We start from the raw sequence: 23,821 nt of genomic DNA, 5'->3' as shown, positions 1-23,821 counted from the left end.
AGTGTCCATTAATGTAACGAGACAAAATGACGCGTCGAAAAATAATATTATTTCATGTAAATTGAAGGAAAATGAATGAAAAATGCTTTAATTTGACACAGAACAAATAATTTTATCCAATATAAAAACATCCAGATCAGCCTATATCAATATTGCAAGATGAGAAGCTATAATTGTTGATAAAATTTTATCAAGTTTTATATATATATATATATTTGTGTGTGTGTTTGTGTGTGTGTGGTGTGTGATTCAGATCCAAAACCAGGAAAAATTCATAAACGTTTAAAAACGTACAAAATAAAACGCCAAAAATAAACTTCAAGATTAACCCTGGCAACTAATAAAAACAGAAAACAGATAAGTCTCATATTTGTAATATTGATAAATTTCTGTTAAACTTGAAACAGAGGTTTAACAGGAACGAACCATCCTACGCTCGCTCGTTAACCTCAAAACATTTCGTGACATAAAAAATCACTAGCACGTCGCAAAGAAAAACAAGTCATCCGTGTGAAAAGTGTTAAAAAATGGAGAATACTATCGTTAGAGTAACGCGGAAGACTAGCAGATGAATGAACAAAATTTGAAGAAAAAAAAACTTACTAACATTTGAATTTAAACTTAACACGTTTAAAAATTGAAATATCAATTTGTGTTAAAAATAGTATATAATTCCTTATAATATAATATAATAAATTTTATAATAAATTCAACTAACCTTACAATTAGTAGATTGAAAGCAAGAACAAAATTACAATGATACAAAACGTAGTCTAACTAAGCATTAACGAAATATGTAATCACAAAAATAGATAAAAAATTCACGTCTGAATGATGAATACAACATATCAAATTACGTGTATTGAAACTTATTACTGAATCAATCAGACGGTACGAGTTAGAAGTTAATGATCAGCTGGGGGCGCTTCAGAGACGGGAGCCAAGGGTTTGACCACCCCCCTTCCCGGTGGGATAGTGTACATACGGAAGTATTCAACCACTTGCTTCGGTATTTCACCAAGTACGTGCTTTGAGAGGGATTCTGCTGGGCTCTGTGGGCGTGATTGTTGATTGGTTGGTTGGATGAATGATTGGTTGAATGATTGGCAGATTGATTGTTTGATTAGAAAAAACCCTACCATAGAAAAAAATAACATCAACAGTACGAGAAAGACAAAATTCACACCAACAAAAACTGAGACAAAACACGAACAGTACCAACAACGACGATGGCGCAACAGTTCACGAACATTTTCAAAATCTCTCATAGGAACAAACTGCACGATATCCCTTCTAGCTTGCACGCCATCCTTGTCGGCGAGAGCCTTGCTGTCGGAATCTAAGATGTTCATGGTAGAGAAGTCAGCCAGACCAACACCGACGATGATGACCGACATGGGGAGGGTGGATGCATACACCAGGGATTTTATGGTGTCGTCTGTATCCGAAATTGCTCCGTCAGTCAGGATCAGCAGGATGTAGTAGTTCTGGAGTCGAGATAAATTAGGACTGCAATCTTACGTAACCTACAAAACCAGTCTTTCCAACAATCAATCACCCAACCAATCATTCATTCAATGAACGTCTCCATCAATCAATCAGTCAGTCAGTCAGTCACAGTCAGTCAGTCAGTCAGTCAGTCAGTCACAGTCAGTCAGTCAGTCAGTCAGTCAGTCAGTCAGTCAGTCAGTCAGTCAGTCAGTCAGTCAGTCAGTCAGTCAGTCAGTCAGTCAGTCAGTCAGTCAGTCAGTCAGTCAGTCAGTCAGTCAGTCAGTCAGTCAGTCAGTCAGTCAGTCAGTCAGTCAGTCAATCAATCAATCAATCAATCATTCATTCAATCAATCATTCAATCAACGAACGTCTCCAGCGATCAATCAACCAACCAACCGATCATTTGAAACCAACCCTAGCACTCTGCTCCTGCTGGGTCTGCAGTGCGAACCTGGCGACGTGATTGATGATGGGGGCAAAATTGGTGGGTCCGTACAGCTGCACCTTACTCAAGCAAGCTTGATACGCGTCCAATATACCCTGTACGCCTGTTTTTGCCGGGTTACCTGGCGTTATTTTAAAAATTTCAATTACTATCGTCATGGTCGCCGTCATCATTAACGTATCAGCACCAAAACAATTTATAGAACCTTTGCAAAATGGGTCAGAGGAATTGAAATTGATGGCAAATTCGTGGAGGACATCTTTCGATGGGGGCACACGAGCCCCGAACCCCAGGGCAGGGTACATTTGATCGCTGTTGTAATACGACAATACCATCATCATCCTCTTCATCATTATTAGTGAGCGAGTGAATGAGTGAGTGAGAGAGTGAGAGAAAGAGAGAGAGTGAGAGTAACTCATTCAACCAACCAGCCAACCAACCTATCATATTCTTGAATAACATCACCAACGGCTTTGATAGCCTTCATGTATTGGTTTGGTTTTTTTGGATTGATGTAATGCAGTGTTCCTGGCTCTTTGGGGTCGCCATTGGATGCCGTAAAGTCCACACCAACCTACCATAACAACATCAATTAACTAATTAATTACCTGATTGATTAATTAATTAATTAATTAACTCACTAATTAATTAATTAAGTAAATAGTAATGCTAGGAAAGCAAGTTGCCGATGCAACTGCAATTATTACTACTACTGTTAATTTTACTACTATTACTATTAAGAAAACTTACGTGTAAAATGTGAAATCTACGCCAACCTAACATTACAACATCACTTAACTTGATAAATTAATTTGGTCGATTGATTGATTGATTGATTAATTGATCTATTGATTAATTGATTGATTGATTGATTAATTAATTAACATTAGAAAAGCGAATAACTAAAAATAAATTTATAACAGCAATAAATAAACAATACAAACGCTAAAATTTAACTGCAGACCAGCAAAGACATATTCAAGGAAGCTGTAGTCTCTGTAGTGCTGTAAAAAATATGAATGAATGAGTGAATAAATAAACAAATGAATGAATGAAGAAATGGATAAACGAATGAATGAAAAAATGAATGAATGAATGAATGAACAAATGAACGAATGAACGAACGAACGAATGAATGAATAAACTTCAAATCTACCCTGACAGCTGTCAGATAAATCATCCCAGAGTTGCAATAGCCCTTCTTGGATAACTTTTTAGGGTTCACACATTGCCATTCCACCTAAGAACAACCATTAAGTCTAACAAATCAATCAATCAATCATTGTTTAGCATCCAGAGACCCAGTTCTCCCGAGGTAGGACGTATAACAAAATAATAATAATAATAACAACAAGAATAATAATAACAATAATAAATAATGATGATGTAATAATGATGATGATAAAGTCTTACAATGATAACACAAAAAAGGACACATTCCATCACAATGCTTATTTATTATTTGCTTATTTATTATTTGCTTGTAAAAATTAAACATTACAAGAATATAAAAAAAACTGCACCAGTGAATCTTTTTAAGTTAGTTAAAAATTGTCTTACTGAATTTTTTTTATCATGTATAAATAAATTTAATAAAAAAATTTAAATTGAAAATGAAGAAAAAAAGAAACCTCAACGCCATTGGTCGCCCTCATGATCTCGTTAACAGTGGTCGTGAATGAGCCAATCAAATCGTGGGACCCATCTGAATCATAATCATGACATTCAATCTATTGATTGGTTAGTTGTTGGCTAGTCAGTCAATTGATTGGATGGTCATTGATTGGTTGATTGATTGATTAGGAATGATTGATTGATTGGCTGGGCAGTTAATTGATTGATTAATTGGTTAACTGATTGATTGACCAAGGAACACTGAAAATTTTTTTGCAATATGATAAATAAAATTATTTTTTCTAGACTGACATAAAAATCATAAATAAAAATAATAATAATTATTATTATTATTAATCATAACAAAAATAAAAATCTAAATAAAAAAACTAAATATGTGGCAAACTTTGATTGGCTGATCATAATTGATAGTAGCAAGCTGATTGGTCCTTATATCAAACTGCTCCCAAACTGGGTCCAATGTATTTTTGATAACCTTATTTGCAAACATTATCATAATTATAGATAGGATAAACTCTATAATAATAACACAATATAATAATCATACATCTATAATTTTTATATAAGTACATAATTGATTAGATTGCATACACAATCAGAGCAATTATAGAGAATGTCTGTGTAAGTTCGGTAAACAATAAACAAACTACCCAAAAACTAGTGAGTTATATTAAAACCAAGTCACTCATTTGCAATGAAACCTTACTGAGTTGATAAGATTATAAGACACATAACAAAGTATGAGAATCCAAGAGAAACTAAAACTTAAACTATAAAAAACAAACAAATACACACACAAACAAACAAAAGAATGAACAACCGACCAACCATCCCACCAACCATCCTACCAACCAACCAAACAAACAAACATACAGGCACACAAACAACCCACCACACAAACAGACCTCAGTTTTGTGCACAACCTGCCACGAGCCATCTGGCATAATGCAATGGAGGACAAGGAATGGATCAGACTTGCCCATCAAATCCTATTTTCAGCAGCAGACACATTTGCAATTTAGGTACATACATGTACATTTTAAATATGTAGACAGGCAGGCAGAGACACACACATACACGCACAAACACCCGCACAAACACATACACGCACAAACACATACACTCACAAGCACAGGCACACACAACTTAATGTGTAATAAAAAAAAACAGATTGAAAAATTTTATGACTAACTATAAATTAACATATAATAAAGTAACTAAATTTACATAAAAACCACTATTATTCATAAAAACACATACTCAAACACACACACACACACATATTTAAATTCTAACTTTTTTATCCAAATGTTTGGCTTTGAAATTTAGGCTTAACACTTCAGGCTGTATCAGCATTTCTCTAACTGTTATCTGAATAAACAGCCAAAAATTTAATTTTATTTCATTTATTTAACTTTATATGAATAAATGACTTAATTATAAAAATTAATGGCAATCTTTAAATGGAAAAAAGCCTAGAAAAACAAATTTATTAGAAAATATATTTAGAACTAAGTTTCACTAACACAAGTGATTGGTATAATTAGTAAGTAGATAATTAAATGTCTTCAAATGATTATCATTAATTATAATGAAAATATAATTAAAATCTAGACAAAATAAATTAGAACAAGAAACTAAATCTTTACATTATGTGAATTATCCTCCAAGAACTACTAAGGAGTGCATATATTAATAATGATAACAATAATAACAACAACAACAACAGTAATTATAATAATAATAACAACAACAATAACAATAATAACAATAATAATAATTATATCAATAATAATAGTGAATTATTACAGTGATTGTACTAGTTCCAGCTCTTTTGTCGTTCTTCCTAGACAGTGGTCTGGTCATCGGGCTATTGGATACTGCCTGATAAACAGCAATTTACAATTTATAAAATGTGTTATTTCTAGATTATTTTTTTTTTAGAATTTTTGGACTTTCACTCATTTGAAATTTGAATGAAAAAATAACCTCAATATGAGTGAATGAATATACAAATGAATGTATGGACGGATTAGTGTATGAGTTTATAAGCAACTGATTGATTGAATGAATGAAAAATTGAGTGACTGAACAAACTAACTAATGATAAAATAAATTAATAATCTGATAAAAAAAAACAAAAATCATTTGAAATAAGCTACTGTGGTTGATATAAATGCAAACAAACACAAACACACACACACACACACACACACACACACACACACACACACACACACACACACACACACACACACACACACACACACTGACACACACACAAACAAACACACAAAATTACATATTACATAGAAGATCACCTCCCCAATGGTGCATTCAAAGGAGCCCAGGAAGTCATCATCAGAAAGATTCTGGGCCTTGCTGTCTATATCATAAATCATGAACCTAACTTTTTGCACTTGCTCGAAATAATAATCCACCTCGAATGCTCTGCTGAATTGTGGGTTCAAACAATTTTTTATCCTCTCTGTCCTGCCCACCTTGGTAAATGTCCAAAAAGAGTTAATTATTTAAATAAAAGACTAAATTTAAGAATATTATTAAATTAACACTATATAAAATAAATTATAAAATGTACATACCAATTAATCAAATAATCAATTAGTTTATGTTTATATAAAGCGTTATTTCCACTCTCCTCAATGAATTTTGCGAACAGATGGGTCTTGAGATCCGCTTAGAACTTTGTAAGTGATGGAAAAGTAGTCAGAGAAGGAGATAGAGAGTTCCAGAGAAAAAAGCCAGAAAAAAGCAAAAACATAGTAGTAAATGGTAGCATTAACTTTTATTTTAGTCATAAATTTGTAGTAAATAGTAATTAGTGTAAAAAAAAACTAAAAGTAAACTTAACTACCTCTGACCAAAGCAAGTTGTGATCAGGAGCAAAGAGAACACAACAGGGATCAGACTTTGAGGTGACATCCTTGTTCAATAAATTCTGACATGACACGTAAATTGATATGCGAGATGCCTGCTGCTGCCCACCCGCCTTCTTGTTGGCCGCCATTTCTCTCTGGAATTCTCTCACCGACAATGGCTTACTTACCAACTTACTCTCAAGTCTCAATCAAGCTCAACTTTCCTAAATCCTAAAGACCTAAACCGGCTGTAAGCTAATTAAAAAAATAAATCATTCATTTATCAAATAGAATTCACTAAATCAGTGTAAGTAAATTTTACTACTTTTATTATTAATTTCTGTACTTTTTCAGTTAATTAATAAGAGTTTTAAAAAAGTGAAAACTTGAGTAAAGAAATAAAGACACCTAACCGTGTAAAACAGGAAAGTTACTCTAAAAATTAGTTCTCTATTCAGCCTTCGACTTTCACTTTTTGGTTTACAACTTTTTATACTCTGGGCTACACGAAATTTTAAGCTAGAATTGCAATTCACACATGAACACTATACAGATCTATTGTAAAATGCCATATTCATATATATTAAATAATGCTAGGAATTAACATAAATGATTATATCGCTGCCACAATCTGAAAATGTTAAACTAACTATAGTATATGTTCAGTAATATTTAATGATAACAATTCGCTCGATTCAAGTTTCCATATATCAAAGACTTCAGGATTCACATTACCAAATTAAACCTTTCCAGGCTTGGGAGATTGAATGCTAAATGAATCTAATAAAAAAAAAGTACAAGCTGCTTATATCAGCGCCATAACCCCTTATTTGTCAAATTCATGAGAAAAATTATATTAAAGTTTGTTTATTACATGCAATTCATTTAATATTGCACATAAGACTTTAATTCTTGCTAGTATCATAACCAACTTACATTATCCACCCATTACCTTTATTATTCTATATAGATTTAAGTGCAGTTTAAAAAATGTAGGCCGCATATAGTTTAGCTGCTAATTTTGAACATCAGTTAAAAAACTATTCGACTCGTGTTGTTAAGCGTATCTATACCTTCTTTCAGAAAGAATGGAGAATTAATATATTTATGAATTATGCGTGTGTATTCATATTAAGTGTAATGAATAAACAGGAAAATTTTAATAATATATATGAAGATAGCAATGTGAACGTCTGCTATGAAAAGTTTCTACTGAAAATTATTTGTATGTTGATATTCTTTATTGCATCGAGTAAGCGGATTTTAAACAAAATATAAAAATGTAATGAATTTCAAACAAATGTTGATTGACGCATGTTTTCAAGTCTGTAACGTTTTTAATACAATAATATTTGAATATTCTTTTACAGATGTTTCAAAAATTGGATGGACATGAAGCTTCCGGACCTGGAACATCAACTCCAATTTCTAATTGTAAAAATTATTACATTGTTATTCACAGTTTAACTGAACCGCTATAATTAACTAACACAAATTTAAATGAGAGCAATCAAATCAAAAAATCTTTTTAAACTTACTGTACTCGCAGTACGGTCCAGTGAATGTTGATGGGCAGACGCATATCGGACCCTTGCTAGGACTGCATGTGCCCTGGTTCTGACAGATGCTCAACTGTTTTTTGCACAAATCTGAATTTATTTTGTCGTAGGTAATTCAATCATTTATTTTAAAAATTTATTCATTTATAAACGTATAAATGTTACAAAAGTATGATCTTATTTTTTCGATTTAATAATTTTGATATGCTACCAACTTGTGGTTGCCCTAAAAAAAGCGACCAAATATCTGTCAGATGCTTTCGGAGGCCAGATCCAGCGAGCAGTGCTTCTGATGTCAGGAATCGGTTTCAAATCCGTACATCGGGATTCATTATTCATCTTAAGTTCGTCAGGTAAAACCCATTTGGTGTCGTTGAAGTCGTTCCGGTGCCAGCCTGCTTCCGTGTTGTACTCACTTTTCCAACTTTATTTTAAATGTTTGTTGCAACCATGATTGCGTGAATGAATAAACATAACAATGTATATTTTTTTAATAGATACAAGCCACACGAGAGCGCTTCATATCATGAATATTAAAACACAACAAAAACTGTCGCCAACGACGAATCTACACAATGTTTCTCTGCAGAAGAAAGTGAAGCGGAGAAAGCAGCGAATATCGCACCTCGCACTAGTAGCTAAAGACTAAACTGAAATAATAAAGTAAGGTAATTATTCACTAACTCTAATTTGTAAGTGATTAAATCAATGGGACCCACACCCGTCGAACCGACGAGTCCGTAACATTTCTTGGTATCAGAAACCTGATTAGCATCGATAACCATGAACTTCAACTGGCGAACGAGTGGGTGGAGAGAATATTTGTTCACGCCGTTCGTAATGGTCTTCATCTTAACGTCGTCAATGTAAACTGATTCCAGCTTTTCGTAGGCAAATACGGATAAATCCGTGTACTCGACTGTTTAGATATTGTTTAAGGGTCTTTAAACTGAATGGTCACACGGTAAATGCAAATTATACCACTATAGCTTATTTAATTTATTAATCTATTTAATATATATCTTTATTATATTTGTCTTTGATTTCTTTTGTATTTATTCATTACAAACTGTAGGGAAATGTTGTTTAACCTTTCTCGCAGAATGTTCCAGTAAACCCCTTCAGACAGGCGCACAACTGGCTGCCACTCCTGTGGCATATCCCTCCGTTCTGACATGGTTTAGATTTGCATATGTCTTTGTAAATTTATTTTTTTAACTCTGATAAATTATATTAACAAAAGTATTAAATAAAATGGGTAAAAGTTAACGTGACAGTAGAATTCAATTCCGAACATTAAATCATTTGACATCACATCTCATCAGTTACAAGAACGAAGACAAACGTGAAATTTTATGATAATTAAAATTTTTTATGTCGCACAGTTTGTTAAGACATACTACCGAAAATAAATTCGATCAACTTTGCAAGAATTCTAGAAATGATCAAACAAACCTATGTAGCCACGGCAGTAGACCACCAAATCAAACTGAATGTTACGAGTTGTCCAAATCCATTTAGCATCGGGATGGATGTCCTTCACAACCTCTAAATCGGGGCAGCCAACAACGGGCCCATTACTAGCGACAACGTGGGCAGTGGGCCAATGTGAATCGTTGTAGGTCAGGCTGGCCCATCCAAGCGAGGCATCAATGTAACACTTCCAGTTGATGTTGCTGCTTAGAATGTACTGATTCCTTTCTGACAGCAGGATTCCTAGTTTGATTTTGTTGTACATTTTTGACGTGGCTATCTCGAAAAACAAAAATATCAAGACATCCATGCATTGCAAAAATATGTTTGAATAAAGAAGAATCATAAAAAACCTTCGGAAAATTAATTATTTTTTCTACATTCAAAGAGGAGATTAAAAGCAACAAACCGGCGCACATATCGTGAATATTGCCAGCCATGACGGCAATGAGACGAGTGGTGATGGGTGTTCTTACCGTTGCAACTTTCTTCCAGTCAGCAACGTTGCTCAGGTTGAATATTTGAACGCTGTCCAGGTAGAGAGCGCTCAATGTCTCCCGGGCCGTCACGTTCAGCACAAATTCTTTCACTGGTGTTCATTTTGTAAAATAACTTTACCGCTATCGAACGATATGGCGGTATTTACCCCCTAAATATAAATTTTAAGTGGTAATGACGCGCGAATCCCACAAACGACAACCTTCAACTTCGCAGCGCGCTCCAGTGAATCCAAACGGACAGACACATTTGAACTGAGAGGTGCAGTTGCCAAGCTCGATACATTTGCCGCCATTCACACATGGACCACTTCGACAGGGGTGGAAGATGTCTTGGAAAAAATTTGCACAAAGTCGGTTACAAAATGCTTTATATAGGAAATATTGATTAATTTAATTTCAATATTGCTGTAGTAAATTGTAAATTTACTCGCTTACGTTGATTTTTACGGTTTAAATCAAATAATTTAACAAAATGAACAATGCTCGTTCAAATAAAGTCAATCATTTCATTGATCGTATGTCAAGTCTTTTGCTATTGAAATGTCATACCTGAAAGATAATTTTATTGTGTTTGCGTGAAAAACTTCAAAAATTTGTCTTTAATTGTGACGAATTATCATCAAATTTACTAGTTTCGCAATTTTTTCCAGTGTAGTAAGGTTTGCAGCTGCAGAAGTAGCCACCATTCGCCAGGTCCGTGCAGTTGGCGCCGTTTAAACATGGCCGGCTAAGACAGGCCGGTGGCTCTGTTTTGAAAGAAGTCACGTTTAAAACTTATTAAATATTTAATTTGTTTATCGAAACATAAAAATAACTTAAAATTAAAACATTTTATTATAAATTATTAAGAAATTTATTCTTTCAACGACATTCAATTCAATATTTGAGAACTCAATAACTTTTAGTAGTAGTGGTAGTTGGTTTGGTAGTGGTCGTAGTAGTAGGTCTAGTGGGGGTTGTAGTTGGTTTGATGGTGGTTGGTTTGGTGGTGGTTGGTTTGGTGGTGGTTGGTTTGGTGGTGGTTGGTGTATTGGTGATGGTTGGTTTGGGGGTGGCTGGTTTGGTGGGTGGCTTGGTGGTTGCCGCTAGTTGGTTTCTACGCTTGGCAACTGTAACTGAAGCCACTGTTTAGAGATAAGCATTTTCAAATAATTTATTTTAATTATAACTGATTAATTTATTAATCATTAGTTAATAACAAATAAAAAAATCTTACCTGCTATCGATAGAATAACTATAAACAATTCCAGTTTCATTTTATATCGGGCCAGATATCATTTATTACGGAATGAATCAAATATATTTTGCTGGTAAAAATCACAAATAAAATAAAATCTTAAAAGACAATCTCATCCTTGTAAATACACACAGGTGTATAAATTTACATCCATACGTGTGAATAAAACTTCTTAGCTATACTAAGAAGATATAGCTATACCTACTTACAATTACAAGTTATCAGTAGTAAAAACCTTTATCATCACTTCGTTATCACCAGAGAATGCCTTCGAAGAGACTTACCTGATATGAGAGCTGATAAATTGAAATCCTTATTTTAAGATACGCGTCTTGGCTTGGTGATATTAGGCTTAGTTTGTCGAACTAGTGCAAATCTTGAACTACGAAATTCAACCTTACATTTTCAAACCTCGGTTTGGCATTTTTTAAAACATCATTTATATATATATATGTTTATATATATGTTTATATATATATATGTATATATATATATATGTTTATATATATATATATATATATATATATGCGTGCGTGTGTGTGTGTGTGCGCGTGCGTGCGTGTGTATGTTTTCTAGGTATTGTCGTTTAAATAAAAACACGATAGCGCGCCATAAGTTTACTAGAAGATGGATTTGTTTGGATTAGAAGTTTCTCTTATAAAACTAAATAGACAGAGCGAAGAGGAATAATCCAACTAACATACTAGGATTTATTCTCTACGAAATTTGAAATGACGAAATGATGAAATGAAATACCTCAACATGACGTCGATTGAGAATTATTTGCGTCATTACACAATCATCTGCAAATCAACATATCATAGGAAGCTTCCCGTTATGAAATATAACTATTGCCTGCTTATGATTCCAATAAAACATGTTATGGGAAGAATACGATAGGGCAATTCCAATCTAAATTTCATTGCTTACTACAATTGCACGATCATACCAGATCACTTTCATTGATGCTTATTCATCTTTTAATCATTTTTGAATATCTTCATTGTTAAAGCTGTATAAAACTATTTATTTGGGCATGTTTATCTTTAAGTCCTGGTGTATCTATAAGTCCTAAATCCTTGATCCATGATGATGCAGTGTTTATTAGTAGAACGCTATTTTCTGTTGAATCTCTTAAAAGACAAGCACTCTTTTTATCTACAGTTCGTCATCAATTATCAAGACAACAACAGAACAAATTTAAATAGCAGGTATATTATTTCTCTATTTTCTATTTCTCTCTCTCTTTCTCATCTTTCTGTAAATCTTTTTTTTATCTCTCTCCTCTGACACTCTTTCACTATCTCTCTCATCATCTCCATCTTTCAATTTCTTTCTTTTTTATACAATTTCTCTCTTTCTTTTTCTTTCGTGTTCAATCTCTTCACAGCTGAGTACATTTTGAGGTAACCTTATGTTTATACGTTATACATCAGGTCAATGTCATTATCAAAGGTTTTAAGGTTGTAGTTTATTATGAACAAATAAAGAAAGGAACGAATGAAAGTCTTTCGTCTATGTGTGTGTGTGTATGTTTGCCTGCTTGTGTATGTACCTGTGAGCGTATGTAGGCTTGTTTGTATTTATGACGTTATAATAATTGATAAAATAATTTTGGCATTCCACATTTACTCTTTAAAAGTGAACGTTCGGAATTGTCGTAAATTTAGATCAAACAACATGCCTAATTAAACTACTGCCTAATTAATTGCTAATTAGAAAATACTAGCTAAATATAATTAATAATGAGTTCTCGCAATGAAGATGTTCATTTACAGAACTTGGCTGTCGGAAAAAGTGTGTTTCATTTTTATTTCTCGTATATTGTATAATTATAATATAAATAAAATTATAAATATAAACAATAAACCAAATAAATAAAATTATGCAAAAAAGAAAAACCAAAATGAAATTCTGTAAGTAAAACAAAACCAAACAAAAGGCAGGGTGGTTGGTAAATAAATTATAAGTAGACGAAATTGTTTGATTTATTTATAAATTTAAATATTAAATACGTAAATTATGTATTTTATATTAAAATTTAATTCTAATACTTAACTCAACACTCAGTTAATTAACTGAATGACTTGTGTATTAATTTCTATATTAATTATTATATATAATTATATATATATATAATATTTTATAAATAAAAAAAACTAAGACATAAATAAAGCTAAGCTAAACCTAAAGGCATTCATCCATTCCATGTGATATATATATTATATGTTATATAATATAACAGAATATACAATAATTCATGTGTATTTGCATTTGGTATTCCTATTCTTATCCATACACTGTATTATAATACGCGGCTTGTCGTTTTAATATGCCATTGATTAATATTAGTTCCTTTATTCAATTTCATTTCTATGTTTAAGATTTTAAATAAACAGTTTGCAATATTAGTTTATTAAGGATTTATCAAAAATTTTGTTTGTAATTTTTAAATTTGTTCTTAACATGTAATTTTATATCCACAGAATCATGATTATATTCATTGAGTTCCTAAGTTATATTCTAGTGAAATACATCTTCGAATACATAAAGACCAAAAAGAAAATGAATTTTTTTAGATCGCTGAGACACAACATCAACAAAACCAGTTACATCGTCAACAGAATTATCCCAGTTAACCATTGTGAAAAAGGTAATAGCATCATAAATGATTGTGACACTTTGCCAGTATCTCATCTATGGCCTGATTGGCTGAAGTGGAAGAGTCCAACTGAGGGAGGTCCAGCATTAACTAACTCACAGCCTGTTTTTAAAATTAATAAATATCAGTTTTATCAAGTCAACGAAAAGGTTAATTTTGTTTATATTCGAATTTTTCATAAAATATAACACATAAAAGTATTTTCCTTTTGATATTTAATTTAAATAATTTTTTCATAAATTGTTTATTATATGTAATAATGTATGAATAATGCAGTAGTTTATAAATAATAATTTCATTTTCATTTACAATCGTTAAATCATTTACTTTTTTTTTCAATTCCAGTTAGTTTTAGATAAAAAATTTCTGGAGAAAGAAAAATTTAAATTTCACAAAACACCTGGAAAGAAGGAAGAGAAGAACTCTGAAGGTGTTGTTAATTCCAATTTGAACACTGTACATCTATTAATGAAGTTAGATTTCATGACTACTACTCTGCCCAAGACAATATACTACCTACATGTTTGTATCTATTTCTGTTTCATTCTTTAGCATAATTGTCACTCTCATTATTTATAATATTATTTTCTATTCGTTTATTTCTATTATATGCAGCAACATAATTGTTACTTGTGATGAATTCTTTGTCAGAATGCAAAATATTTTTCTCTAATTTTAGCTAGATAAATATGTGAAAATTCTAGCAAAGAAAGGTGAAAATTATCTGATCTGCCAGTGTGAGGACGACGCTAGTTTCATTAACTTGTTCTCTGATATCTCCAAACTCAGTGACTTCCTTGTGTCCTATGAGACATTCATATCTAACATCACAAGTACTTATTTATTATTTTATTTTGAAGAATTATTACTCTAATTAATTTTATAAAAATAGCCATTGATTGATTGATTGATTTAGTTAGTGATGGTTTTTAGTAAAAATTTTTACTTAATGCTATATTTTTTATTTTTTAATCTCTAGCCTTCGAGTTGTTGGATTCAGAAGTCGAGACAACTTGCACTCAACAGCCTACTATCAATCAGTTTAATATTGCAAACAAAATAATGAACAATAACAACGACGTGGCAATTGAAACTTTACACAAACCACTTACTACAAGTAACAAATTAAAGTCAGTTCCTCTCAGGTCTGATGATCAAATTGAAATTTGCAAATCTAAGATGAAACCTTTGAATAATTTTACCGACAAGCCACCTAATATCCTAATTTATACTGGCTCCAATGAAGATACAACTAAAAGCTACATGAATACGTATTCCATACTCTCTCAATGTTTGAGTAGGGATAGATACGTTGTATACCATCTGAAAAGAAATCAAATCAACACCACGCCATGGATAGAAAATACCATGGTGCTAATTTTAGCCGTCAATAAAATCCCAAAAAACGATGATGAAAATGTTTTTTTGAGATATTTTTTAGGTGGCGGGTGCGTGATAAGTTTAGCGTGCAATTTCGATGAATTTTTTGTCCGAAGAGTTAAATCTTTAGCAGAGATGAGTGGTACTAATTATATTGTTAGACTGAAGTATGGGAAGTGGAATGATGTTAGCGTTGTCAGCGGTTGCAATGTGGGCTACGACGATGTAGCACCATCCATTTTGGATGAAGTTTCATGTACTCCACTGGCTCAAGATAGTCAATCTAATAATCAATTAATTGTACTTGCTAGGCATCATCTGAGTTCCGGTGTCGCTCTGCTATCTCAGGTTAATATGTTGATCGTTTGCAGGTAAGAAATTTTATGTTGTTTTCTGTGACAAGTTTACATTTTGTTTCTAACCTGTTTAGTTTTGTACGTAACATTTAAGGTGAGTTTTGAAACATTGTATGTCGTGGCATGTGTATAAATGTAGTTTTATATGTAAATATTTTTTATAAATGAATAAATAGATAAGTAAATGTATAAATAATAATGATTTATTATTTATATTTTAATCAAAAAGGTAAACTTTGAAAAGGATGCATCGGACCTGACAACGAGCTCAGAAGAGTTCATTCAGTTGAAACAATCAAACCTAGAGAGAATTGAAATTTTCAAGAACATTCTTTCAAATGATTTGGGGTTGAACTGTGAACAGACTGAACCACCTGCACTATCACCTGTTCTCTTGCTTGCTCCCAATGAGGTTCCGACTTTACAATTAATTATTTTTATCATCAATTATTTATTATATATAAATCATAAATATGTATAAATTCAATTTATCTTATAGCCTGTTTAAATAGTTTCCTAAATAAATTCAACATATTTTTAATGCTAAATCCATGTTCATTTATGTTAATTTGAAGAATGGCTAGCAATTTTATTCCATGTTTAATATTTAAGTTATTCTGATTAATGAGTATTAATTAATGAATATCTAATTTATTTAGATATTATACGCACTCCTACATCTTTTCTTCATTAAATTTGGGTATTTTATTTAAATTTTTGGAAATTTCAGGCTAAGCAAGCGGACTTTTGTACTGCAATGAAACCGCTTATGAAGGAAGGGAATGTCTACGCTGCTAACAAACTATTTTCCTATCATTTTACTACATCTCAAGATTATTCTAGCTCTGCAACAACATCTACTACAAATACTAATAATTCTAGCAATGACAACAACATTAATAACATTACTACTACTTTTACTGCTACTAATAATACTAACAATATATACTTCATAACCGACTCGTCGAATGTACAAAATAAATTTAACTTAGATGTTTATAAGAAGCATCTGAGAAGTGAAGTCTTAGGTAATGTTGTACTTTATGCCGACGTTGTCTCTAGCACTATGGATACATTAGATCAGTAGGTTGCATGGATGATGAAGATTGTAGTGATGACAGTGATGGAGATGATGACAAAAGTGATGATGTTATTTATGATGATAGGATATCGTTTTAATGATGATAGCACGCTTTAGACATTTGATTATGTAGTGATATTGCGATGGAAATGAAACTGATACTAATAGTAAGAGGTAGGCTAAAGTTATATTAGCAATACTAGTCAAAATGACGTTGACAAGATGACGTTGACATTTATGATACTCAGATATTATTGACAAAACAAATTTGTGACTTCGCCATCCAACCAACAGTTACCTAATTCACATGCCCTCCCATCTTGGTTTGGTCACCATAGCCTCCATGCAGACATCTGGACAAGGTAGACATCTTTTTTCCCACAATTTCAAAAACACTCTCATGTGTACATGTACATAAAAAAATATTTGATACGCTTGCTAAATTCTACAGTGTTTTAAATTGCTTGCACCAGATAGTTATCTTATTTGATGGACACGTTATTATTATGTTGAGAGATTGTTGTTAAGCTCGTTTTGAAAACGTGTTCCTTCTTTTAAGTTTTAATTAAATAGTTTAACATCTGTGATCAAATAGGTTGAAGTTTAAAATAGATATTAATTTGATTCATGCTTACACAATCCAGATGTTAATAAATTATTTTGACCAACTAAACATCTCTTTATAATAGCATGCTTTTTAATTAATAAATTAACTTTTTACAAAATAATTGAATAAAATTTAGAAAAGTTAAAAAATGTTCTAGGCAGGGGAGGAAATGTTTGGTTGAGCCCTGAGGGATGCGCCTTATGTTCCCTGCACATAAGACTGCCCCTGAACTCACCTTTGGGCCAACATGTGTCGTGTTTGCAGCATCTTGTTGCCCTGGCTATCGTGCTGTCCGTCAGAGAAAAGAAAGGTTATGAGGTTAGTTGGTATGGTTGGTCCGTAAGATTTCTTTATGTTATGATTGAGTTCATTCATCATAAATTGTTAGGTCAAAATAATTTGTGCTGTTATTTGGAGAAGGCCGCTATTCTATTGATTAAAAAATGTTTTTGACATTTTTTTGGAATTTTCAAAACCTTTTTTGTATCCTAAATTAAATTTATCTGATAACACTAACACTGTTCACTCATTTGTAGGATATTGACTTAAGGATCAAATGGCCAAACGATATATACTTCGCTGAGAAGTTGAAATTAGGAGGGATTTTGATCAGATCAACTATAATGCAGGACCTCATTCATATCAATCTTGGTTGGCTCCCGTTGTTTTGTTACTAAAAAGTCGTAGCACGTTCTAATACAGTGTAGATAATGTATTTAGTCTTAAAGCAAAAAAAACATCTGAATGAAATAAATTATTCTGATGGCAAGTAATAACAATAAATAGCTGCAGTAAATAACAGGTTATTTCTTACTCCTTACAGGTTGTGGAATCAATATATGCAATAAGTACCCAACAACATGCATCAATGATCTGATAGAACAACACAACAAACTGCGTGCTGGCCAATCAGAACCTCTCCCCACTTTCACTGTCGAAGAGTTTCTTGGCCGACTGATATCTCAAATTGATCGATTGATTCAAACGTACCAGTCAGATGAAGGGGCAGAGTTCTTTGAACTCTATTACAACTATTGGCTTCACAAGTATGTTTCTTTTAAATTAATGTTTAACAAGTTCTAGTTGCCCAAATCCTGGATACAGATGGATTTTTTGATTTTTCATAAATTTATATCTTAAATATATTATATATATATTACAAAAGCAAAAAATATTTTGCAGTGACCAAGAAGTTACACTGAATAGCATTGACGGGCCTCGGGGCCTCATAAATGGCATCACAAAATTTGGTTACCTGTCAGTACGATTGGAAGATGGTACAATAGTAGAAGTACACCCGGATGGAAACAGTTTCGACATGATGAAAAATCTCTTAGCCCCAAAAATTAAACGTTGACCTGCCACTTCTTTCTTAAGTTTTAAAATGTTTTCTCTGTGTAATAATGGGTATCCATGCTAAAATTCCTTAACTTTTTGTATTTTTTGTTTTTAGTCAAAACGTTTTAATCCTTTATAAATGGAATGTTTATTAAGCATAATGTAAAAATCGTTAAAGTCTTCCAAATGTTATCAAGTGACCTTAATTTTTTTTAAAACATTTGTTTCATTTTATTTAATTATGTTCATTGAAGTAGTATTGTACAGTAATTACTTAAGTTCTAATAAAATTAAAAACACACCCTTATTTTATTGATGCACCCCTTCATTTATCATATAAATCACAATAGCATTATGTTGTTAGATAAATATATGTGATTATTTGTTAAATTTATTATAAATATTGATATGAAGAGGTTCTCAGAAGCACATGCATTTCATTTTTATTGTCAATTGACAAACAAAAGAAAACTGTAAAAAAATGAAAGTTTATTTACACTATAAGAAACATTTGTTCAATCATTAAATCATCCTCGATTAGTCAGTGATATCGATAATGACGTTATTTATTCTTCTGGTCTTTCAGGTGGGGGTCCACACGGTTGTAACATCCTCTCTAGGAAGTTAAATTTAACTCTGGCTTTTGATTCGTTCTCGGAAATGGCGAAGAAGTTCAAAAGATCGGGACGGCCAATATAGGAAGCGTAACTATCTCTGTGTTGATGCGTCATCCATTCCCACTTGTTCGTATCAGCGTGGCCGGTTCCGACGTACCTCGACTGCAGATGCTCCAACTGACTGTGTATGTTGTAACGATCGCCCATTATTTCGTTCAACAATAACTGGCAGATTCTAAAAAGTAAGTAAACAAAACTCTAAATCGAGACGGCTTACTCATATAACCTACGCAGTTTAGAAAACCAAGATCTGAACCTTCCACTTATTTTCGCCCTTATATAAATCGCACAAGCATAGAACAATATTAAATAACAAAGTCGAGTTGAAATTTTAAAAAATTATGGAAAGCCACAACTGGCTGTTTTGTAATCTCGTAAAACTTTCGTAAACGGTTTGTAAAAGCAAAACTATGTCGTTAACAATATTAATGTAATAATTTTTACAAATTAATTATTCAAAAAACTTGTTCAGTCGTTTCACATTGACAATATTTCAACATTTCCGTATATAACATTTATGTATGTATGTATAATGTATGTGTGTGTGTATGTGTGAATGTATGTGTGTGTGCATGTATGTGTGTGTATGTGGGAATGTATGTTTGTTTATGTATGGAATGCAAAAACCAAAAAGTGATGTAAACCTAAGGTACATTTTGCGATCACAACTATAATAACAGTTATCATTATCACTATCATCATTATTATTATTATTATTATTATTACTACTATAACAAAATTTAATTATAATTTATTAATCTACTTAACAGTAACGCTTGTTCACCAAAAATACACACACACACACACACACGCACGCGCGCGTACAACACACATACACGCACGCACACAGCACACATACACGCACGCACAACAACATACATACGCCCAAACACTCATACAAACGTACCGGGGTTCCTGGTGGTCCCCTTGGTCCCATTAATCCCGTTTCACCCGGATTTCCCGGATCACCCACTTCGCCTTTTTTACCCGGAAACCCCTAAGTAGAATTTTTTATACTTATTGTAATAACTATATTATTTTTGAATAATGTTAATACGTTATGTTGCTAGCGCTGCTGCTACTACTACTGCTCTACCACGATTACTACTACTACTAAGGATAACTCATGAATATAAATTATATAAAAATTTGTAAAGAAATCGATTAGACAGGTATGGTATTATTCAAAGAACTTGTTCAGTCGTTTCACATCGACAATATTTCAACATTTCCGTATATCGCGTTTTATTCGACTCAGTTGTAATGGCAACTCAACGAACACGGCATAATCATCTATAACATACGAGCATTTATTACTGATTATACAAAAGAACGTTAACAACTCAGAGTATATCAAACATTTGAAATATTATTAACTGTACATTTTTTAATATTAAATTAGTTTCCAAAATTGTTCTGTTTATTAATTAATCGTCATCAGAGTCACTCCAGTTCTCTTCATCGTCGACCCTTCCTCTCATAAATTTTTGTTTCTTTGAGTGCGGTCCCGACAACGAACATTTACCCGATTTATTCTTTTTATAAGTGATCAGATTAGTGTTGTTGTTAGTGTGATGCAGGAATAATTGGTAGGCTTCACTGTCGTAATCGTCGTTTGAGGCGATCTCAGTTGGGCCTTCAATTCGATACTCATAAACTTTTGAGTAGATGTGTTCGATGGCCGCCTGAACATTTGCGACGGATGGCGCAGTGACCGTTAGACTGCCAGTCGAAAATATTTTGATTGTGGCTTTGGGGTCGAGGATCTTGTACGTAACACCGGGATGCAGTTCTGGTTCATAGCTGTTGAAAAATGGGTAATGCGAATTAACGTTTGGTGAAGTTATAGCAAGTGATTTCATACAATGAATCATGATTCATCATTGAATTCACCCCAAACACTATATCAAATCAAATATCAAAAACGCGGAAACGGACATAGTAAAAAACTTATCAAGCAAGCCAAACGAAAAATTTATAGGAATGAAACATAAAAAAGCATTAACACACATGACTAACAAAACAACCAACTACCTCGCCATTTTTGGATTGTTCCTAGAGAACTCAGTGATCTGAATCTTGAATGGCAAGCTGCAAGTGCCAAGGACATTCACGATCCTGAACCTGCAGAACTTTACAGCTTCGAAACCCAACCTCCACAATCTTCGAGCCACCGTGCGTGCAGCTACCTTCGAGTCCTCCTCACTAATTATTTCAAAAAAATTAATATATTATTTTATAAAAATAATTATTTGAAATATCTAAGAAGAGATAAAAATTATGAAACTAATAAATAGTTTAAAAAGATATATACCAGGAATAGTCTCTTCTACTTGCTACCTAATGGAGACACTGATTATAACTAACTTTTAATTTCAAATTTCCATTAAACATATCATAATAATTTATCAATCACCACACACACACACACACACACACACACACACACACACACACACACACACACACACACACACACACAAACACAATGACGTTACCTAGTCGAACCAGTACATGTAACTTTGCCAGAAGACCAAATGCTAGCTGTGACGCTTGGCTTTCTAAACTTCATTGACACCATCTTCAATTCATTTATTTATGAATTTAACAATAATAATATCATCTCTAATATTAATATTTATTAAATCACAAAAATTAAAACTAGATAAAAACATAAAAATCTAGATATAACATAACTATTATATAAATGTAAAGATGTCAAGAATGTCAAACATTGTTTTTAAAAAATTTATAAAAATTTATCAAAATTCAAACAAACATAATCATTTAAACTGATCAATTAAATTTTAAAATAATAAATAAACAGTGAAACATTCATATAAATAAATATTTATAATAATAATTAAAAAAATAGATAATTTATAATTTTACACTGATAAATAATTAAATAATTTAATTAGTAAAAAATAATTAAATAAAAATAATTTAAAATACCCACTCCATTTTCTTTCCTATAAACAACATTCATGCCATTTGTGGCAATTTTTCTGAGGTCTAAATGACACCTCGTGTAGAATGTACTAACAACATTGTTTATTATGATGTCGATTTCTGTATTCTCTTGTTCTTCTTTTTAGTGAAAGAAAATTTATTCTCCAATGAAATCAAACAATTAGCAAAATTAATACACTATTTGTCTTCTAATAGAAGTTAAATTATTTATTCAATTTATTTAACTTATCAATAGTGAAACAAATTTAAAGAATATTTAATTTACTACTAAAAACAAATTACTCCTACAAATAAAATAATGATTTGAAATGGCAATTAAATAATTGAGTTAGTTCAAATTTTTGAGCATTTTTATTCTTTTAGTACCTGCATTTTCAGAGTTGTTATTATTAAGTACTACGTTATCGTTGCTGGCAGTGGCATTTGAGGCGGAGCCAACCTGCTGTTGTTGAACTTGCTCTTCCATTTCAATAAGATTTTATAAGACTCAATCAAACCAAACTTTTGGTGTATTTTGGTAACTAAAATAGCAAATTTGAAGAAGTTAAAAGCTAAGAAGTTAGTTATGTGCTGGACTGCATAGCCCAAGTGTAAAATAAAAATAAATAAAAACTAATTTACTTAATTTAATTTATTTATTTACATTTGAGAATTTGTAGGAATAATTAAATAAAATAAAATAAACACATAAATAAAATGTGAGGGACACGTTTACGTTCTGGTTGTGAATGCCAACCAAATTTAATCAGCAAGAATATACAATTATACAGATACACCAAAACACCAAAAATCCATTTACGAATTTTAAAATTCTAATTTAGAAAAACAAAATCTTACAAAGTGAGACTCTGCAAACTCGTAATTTTATTGCCAACTAGGCAAAATTCTCGCAAACCTGTAGACACGAAAATAAACATTTCTTTTTTGCAATATATTCAATATATATATATATATATATATACATATACATATATATATATACATATATATATATATACATATATATATATATATATATATTAACACAAAATACTATTTTAGGCAAAACTACGTTGTAAGCCTGATTATGACATATTATATTCTATATTATTATATTATGTTATATATATATATATATATTCAATATATATTATATATATATATATATTATATAATATATATATATATATACATATTGCGGATGCCACTACATCTACAACAATGTTATTAGTTAGTTGCGAAATTGAAACTTAGCACAACGATGTAATGATAGATTAGGATACTGGGTGGTTAGGTGGGAATTCCTTCACGGATTGCTCCTCTAGAACATAGCATTAAGTGTTATATTGCTAATGTACACTGCTCTTTTCATTTTTATACATTATAAATTATCTATAGAATTATAATAGTATATATTTCGTGCATGAGATGCATTGAACTGAACACCTTTTGTCATTTTGATTTCTTCTTGGTAAAATATTTATTCAGTTAAAATCATTTAATTAGTTACTAAGTTAATTGTAAGGGATAATTCTATCCAAATAACACC

At 31.8% G+C, this 23,821-nt stretch overlaps 5 protein-coding genes across 5 annotated transcripts; 1 reads left to right on the top strand and 4 right to left on the bottom strand.

The window, feature by feature from the left end:
* Positions 1 to 28: 28 nt before the first annotated feature.
* On the bottom strand, positions 29 to 6,599 carry HELRODRAFT_186439 (hypothetical protein; the record flags this gene model as incomplete). Its single annotated transcript, XM_009021575.1, has 14 exons — positions 29 to 1,052; positions 1,251 to 1,487; positions 1,906 to 2,039; positions 2,142 to 2,248; positions 2,377 to 2,510; positions 2,881 to 2,940; positions 3,093 to 3,176; positions 3,568 to 3,666; positions 3,957 to 4,046; positions 4,477 to 4,560; positions 4,868 to 4,942; positions 5,381 to 5,455; positions 5,893 to 6,072; positions 6,447 to 6,599. 14 exons carry the CDS (start codon positions 6,597 to 6,599, stop codon positions 906 to 908), a joined length of 1,659 nt encoding a protein of 552 aa, XP_009019823.1. The 3' UTR covers positions 29 to 905.
* A 1,226-nt stretch (positions 6,600 to 7,825) lies between these two features.
* Positions 7,826 to 11,643, bottom strand: HELRODRAFT_161680 (hypothetical protein; the record flags this gene model as incomplete). The annotated part of the gene is made up of 10 exons (XM_009021574.1): positions 7,826 to 7,878; positions 7,989 to 8,099; positions 8,225 to 8,433; positions 8,694 to 8,928; positions 9,101 to 9,205; positions 9,465 to 9,725; positions 9,892 to 10,071; positions 10,183 to 10,311; positions 10,612 to 10,728; positions 11,631 to 11,643. 10 exons carry the CDS (start codon positions 11,641 to 11,643, stop codon positions 7,826 to 7,828), a joined length of 1,413 nt encoding a protein of 470 aa, XP_009019822.1.
* Positions 11,644 to 15,060: 3,417 nt separating this feature from the next.
* On the top strand, positions 15,061 to 18,662 carry HELRODRAFT_65278 (hypothetical protein; the record flags this gene model as incomplete). Its single annotated transcript, XM_009021573.1, has 8 exons — positions 15,061 to 15,609; positions 15,847 to 16,029; positions 16,393 to 16,700; positions 16,993 to 17,060; positions 17,463 to 17,623; positions 17,842 to 17,956; positions 18,129 to 18,351; positions 18,488 to 18,662. 8 exons carry the CDS (start codon positions 15,061 to 15,063, stop codon positions 18,660 to 18,662), a joined length of 1,782 nt encoding a protein of 593 aa, XP_009019821.1.
* A 547-nt stretch (positions 18,663 to 19,209) lies between these two features.
* Positions 19,210 to 19,467, bottom strand: HELRODRAFT_65737 (hypothetical protein; the record flags this gene model as incomplete). The annotated part of the gene is made up of 1 exon (XM_009021572.1): positions 19,210 to 19,467. The coding sequence occupies one exon, from the start codon at positions 19,465 to 19,467 to the stop codon at positions 19,210 to 19,212; it is 258 nt and encodes an 85-aa protein (XP_009019820.1).
* Positions 19,468 to 20,606: 1,139 nt separating this feature from the next.
* On the bottom strand, positions 20,607 to 23,161 carry HELRODRAFT_188693 (hypothetical protein). Its single transcript, XM_009021571.1, is given in 7 exon segments — positions 20,607 to 21,123; positions 21,355 to 21,525; positions 21,819 to 21,901; positions 22,280 to 22,410; positions 22,660 to 22,814; positions 23,004 to 23,054; positions 23,074 to 23,161. 5 exon segments carry the CDS (start codon positions 22,757 to 22,759, stop codon positions 20,748 to 20,750), a joined length of 861 nt encoding a protein of 286 aa, XP_009019819.1. The 5' UTR covers positions 22,760 to 22,814; positions 23,004 to 23,054; positions 23,074 to 23,161; the 3' UTR covers positions 20,607 to 20,747.
* Between the last annotated feature and the right edge of the window lie 660 nt (positions 23,162 to 23,821).

Source organism: Helobdella robusta (assembly GCF_000326865.2).
Source record: "Helobdella robusta unplaced genomic scaffold HELROscaffold_3, whole genome shotgun sequence".
NCBI lineage: Eukaryota > Metazoa > Annelida > Clitellata > Rhynchobdellida > Glossiphoniidae > Helobdella > Helobdella robusta.
The sequence above is the reverse complement of the archived record's forward strand: the minus strand, read 5'-3'. Positions and strand labels throughout refer to the sequence as shown.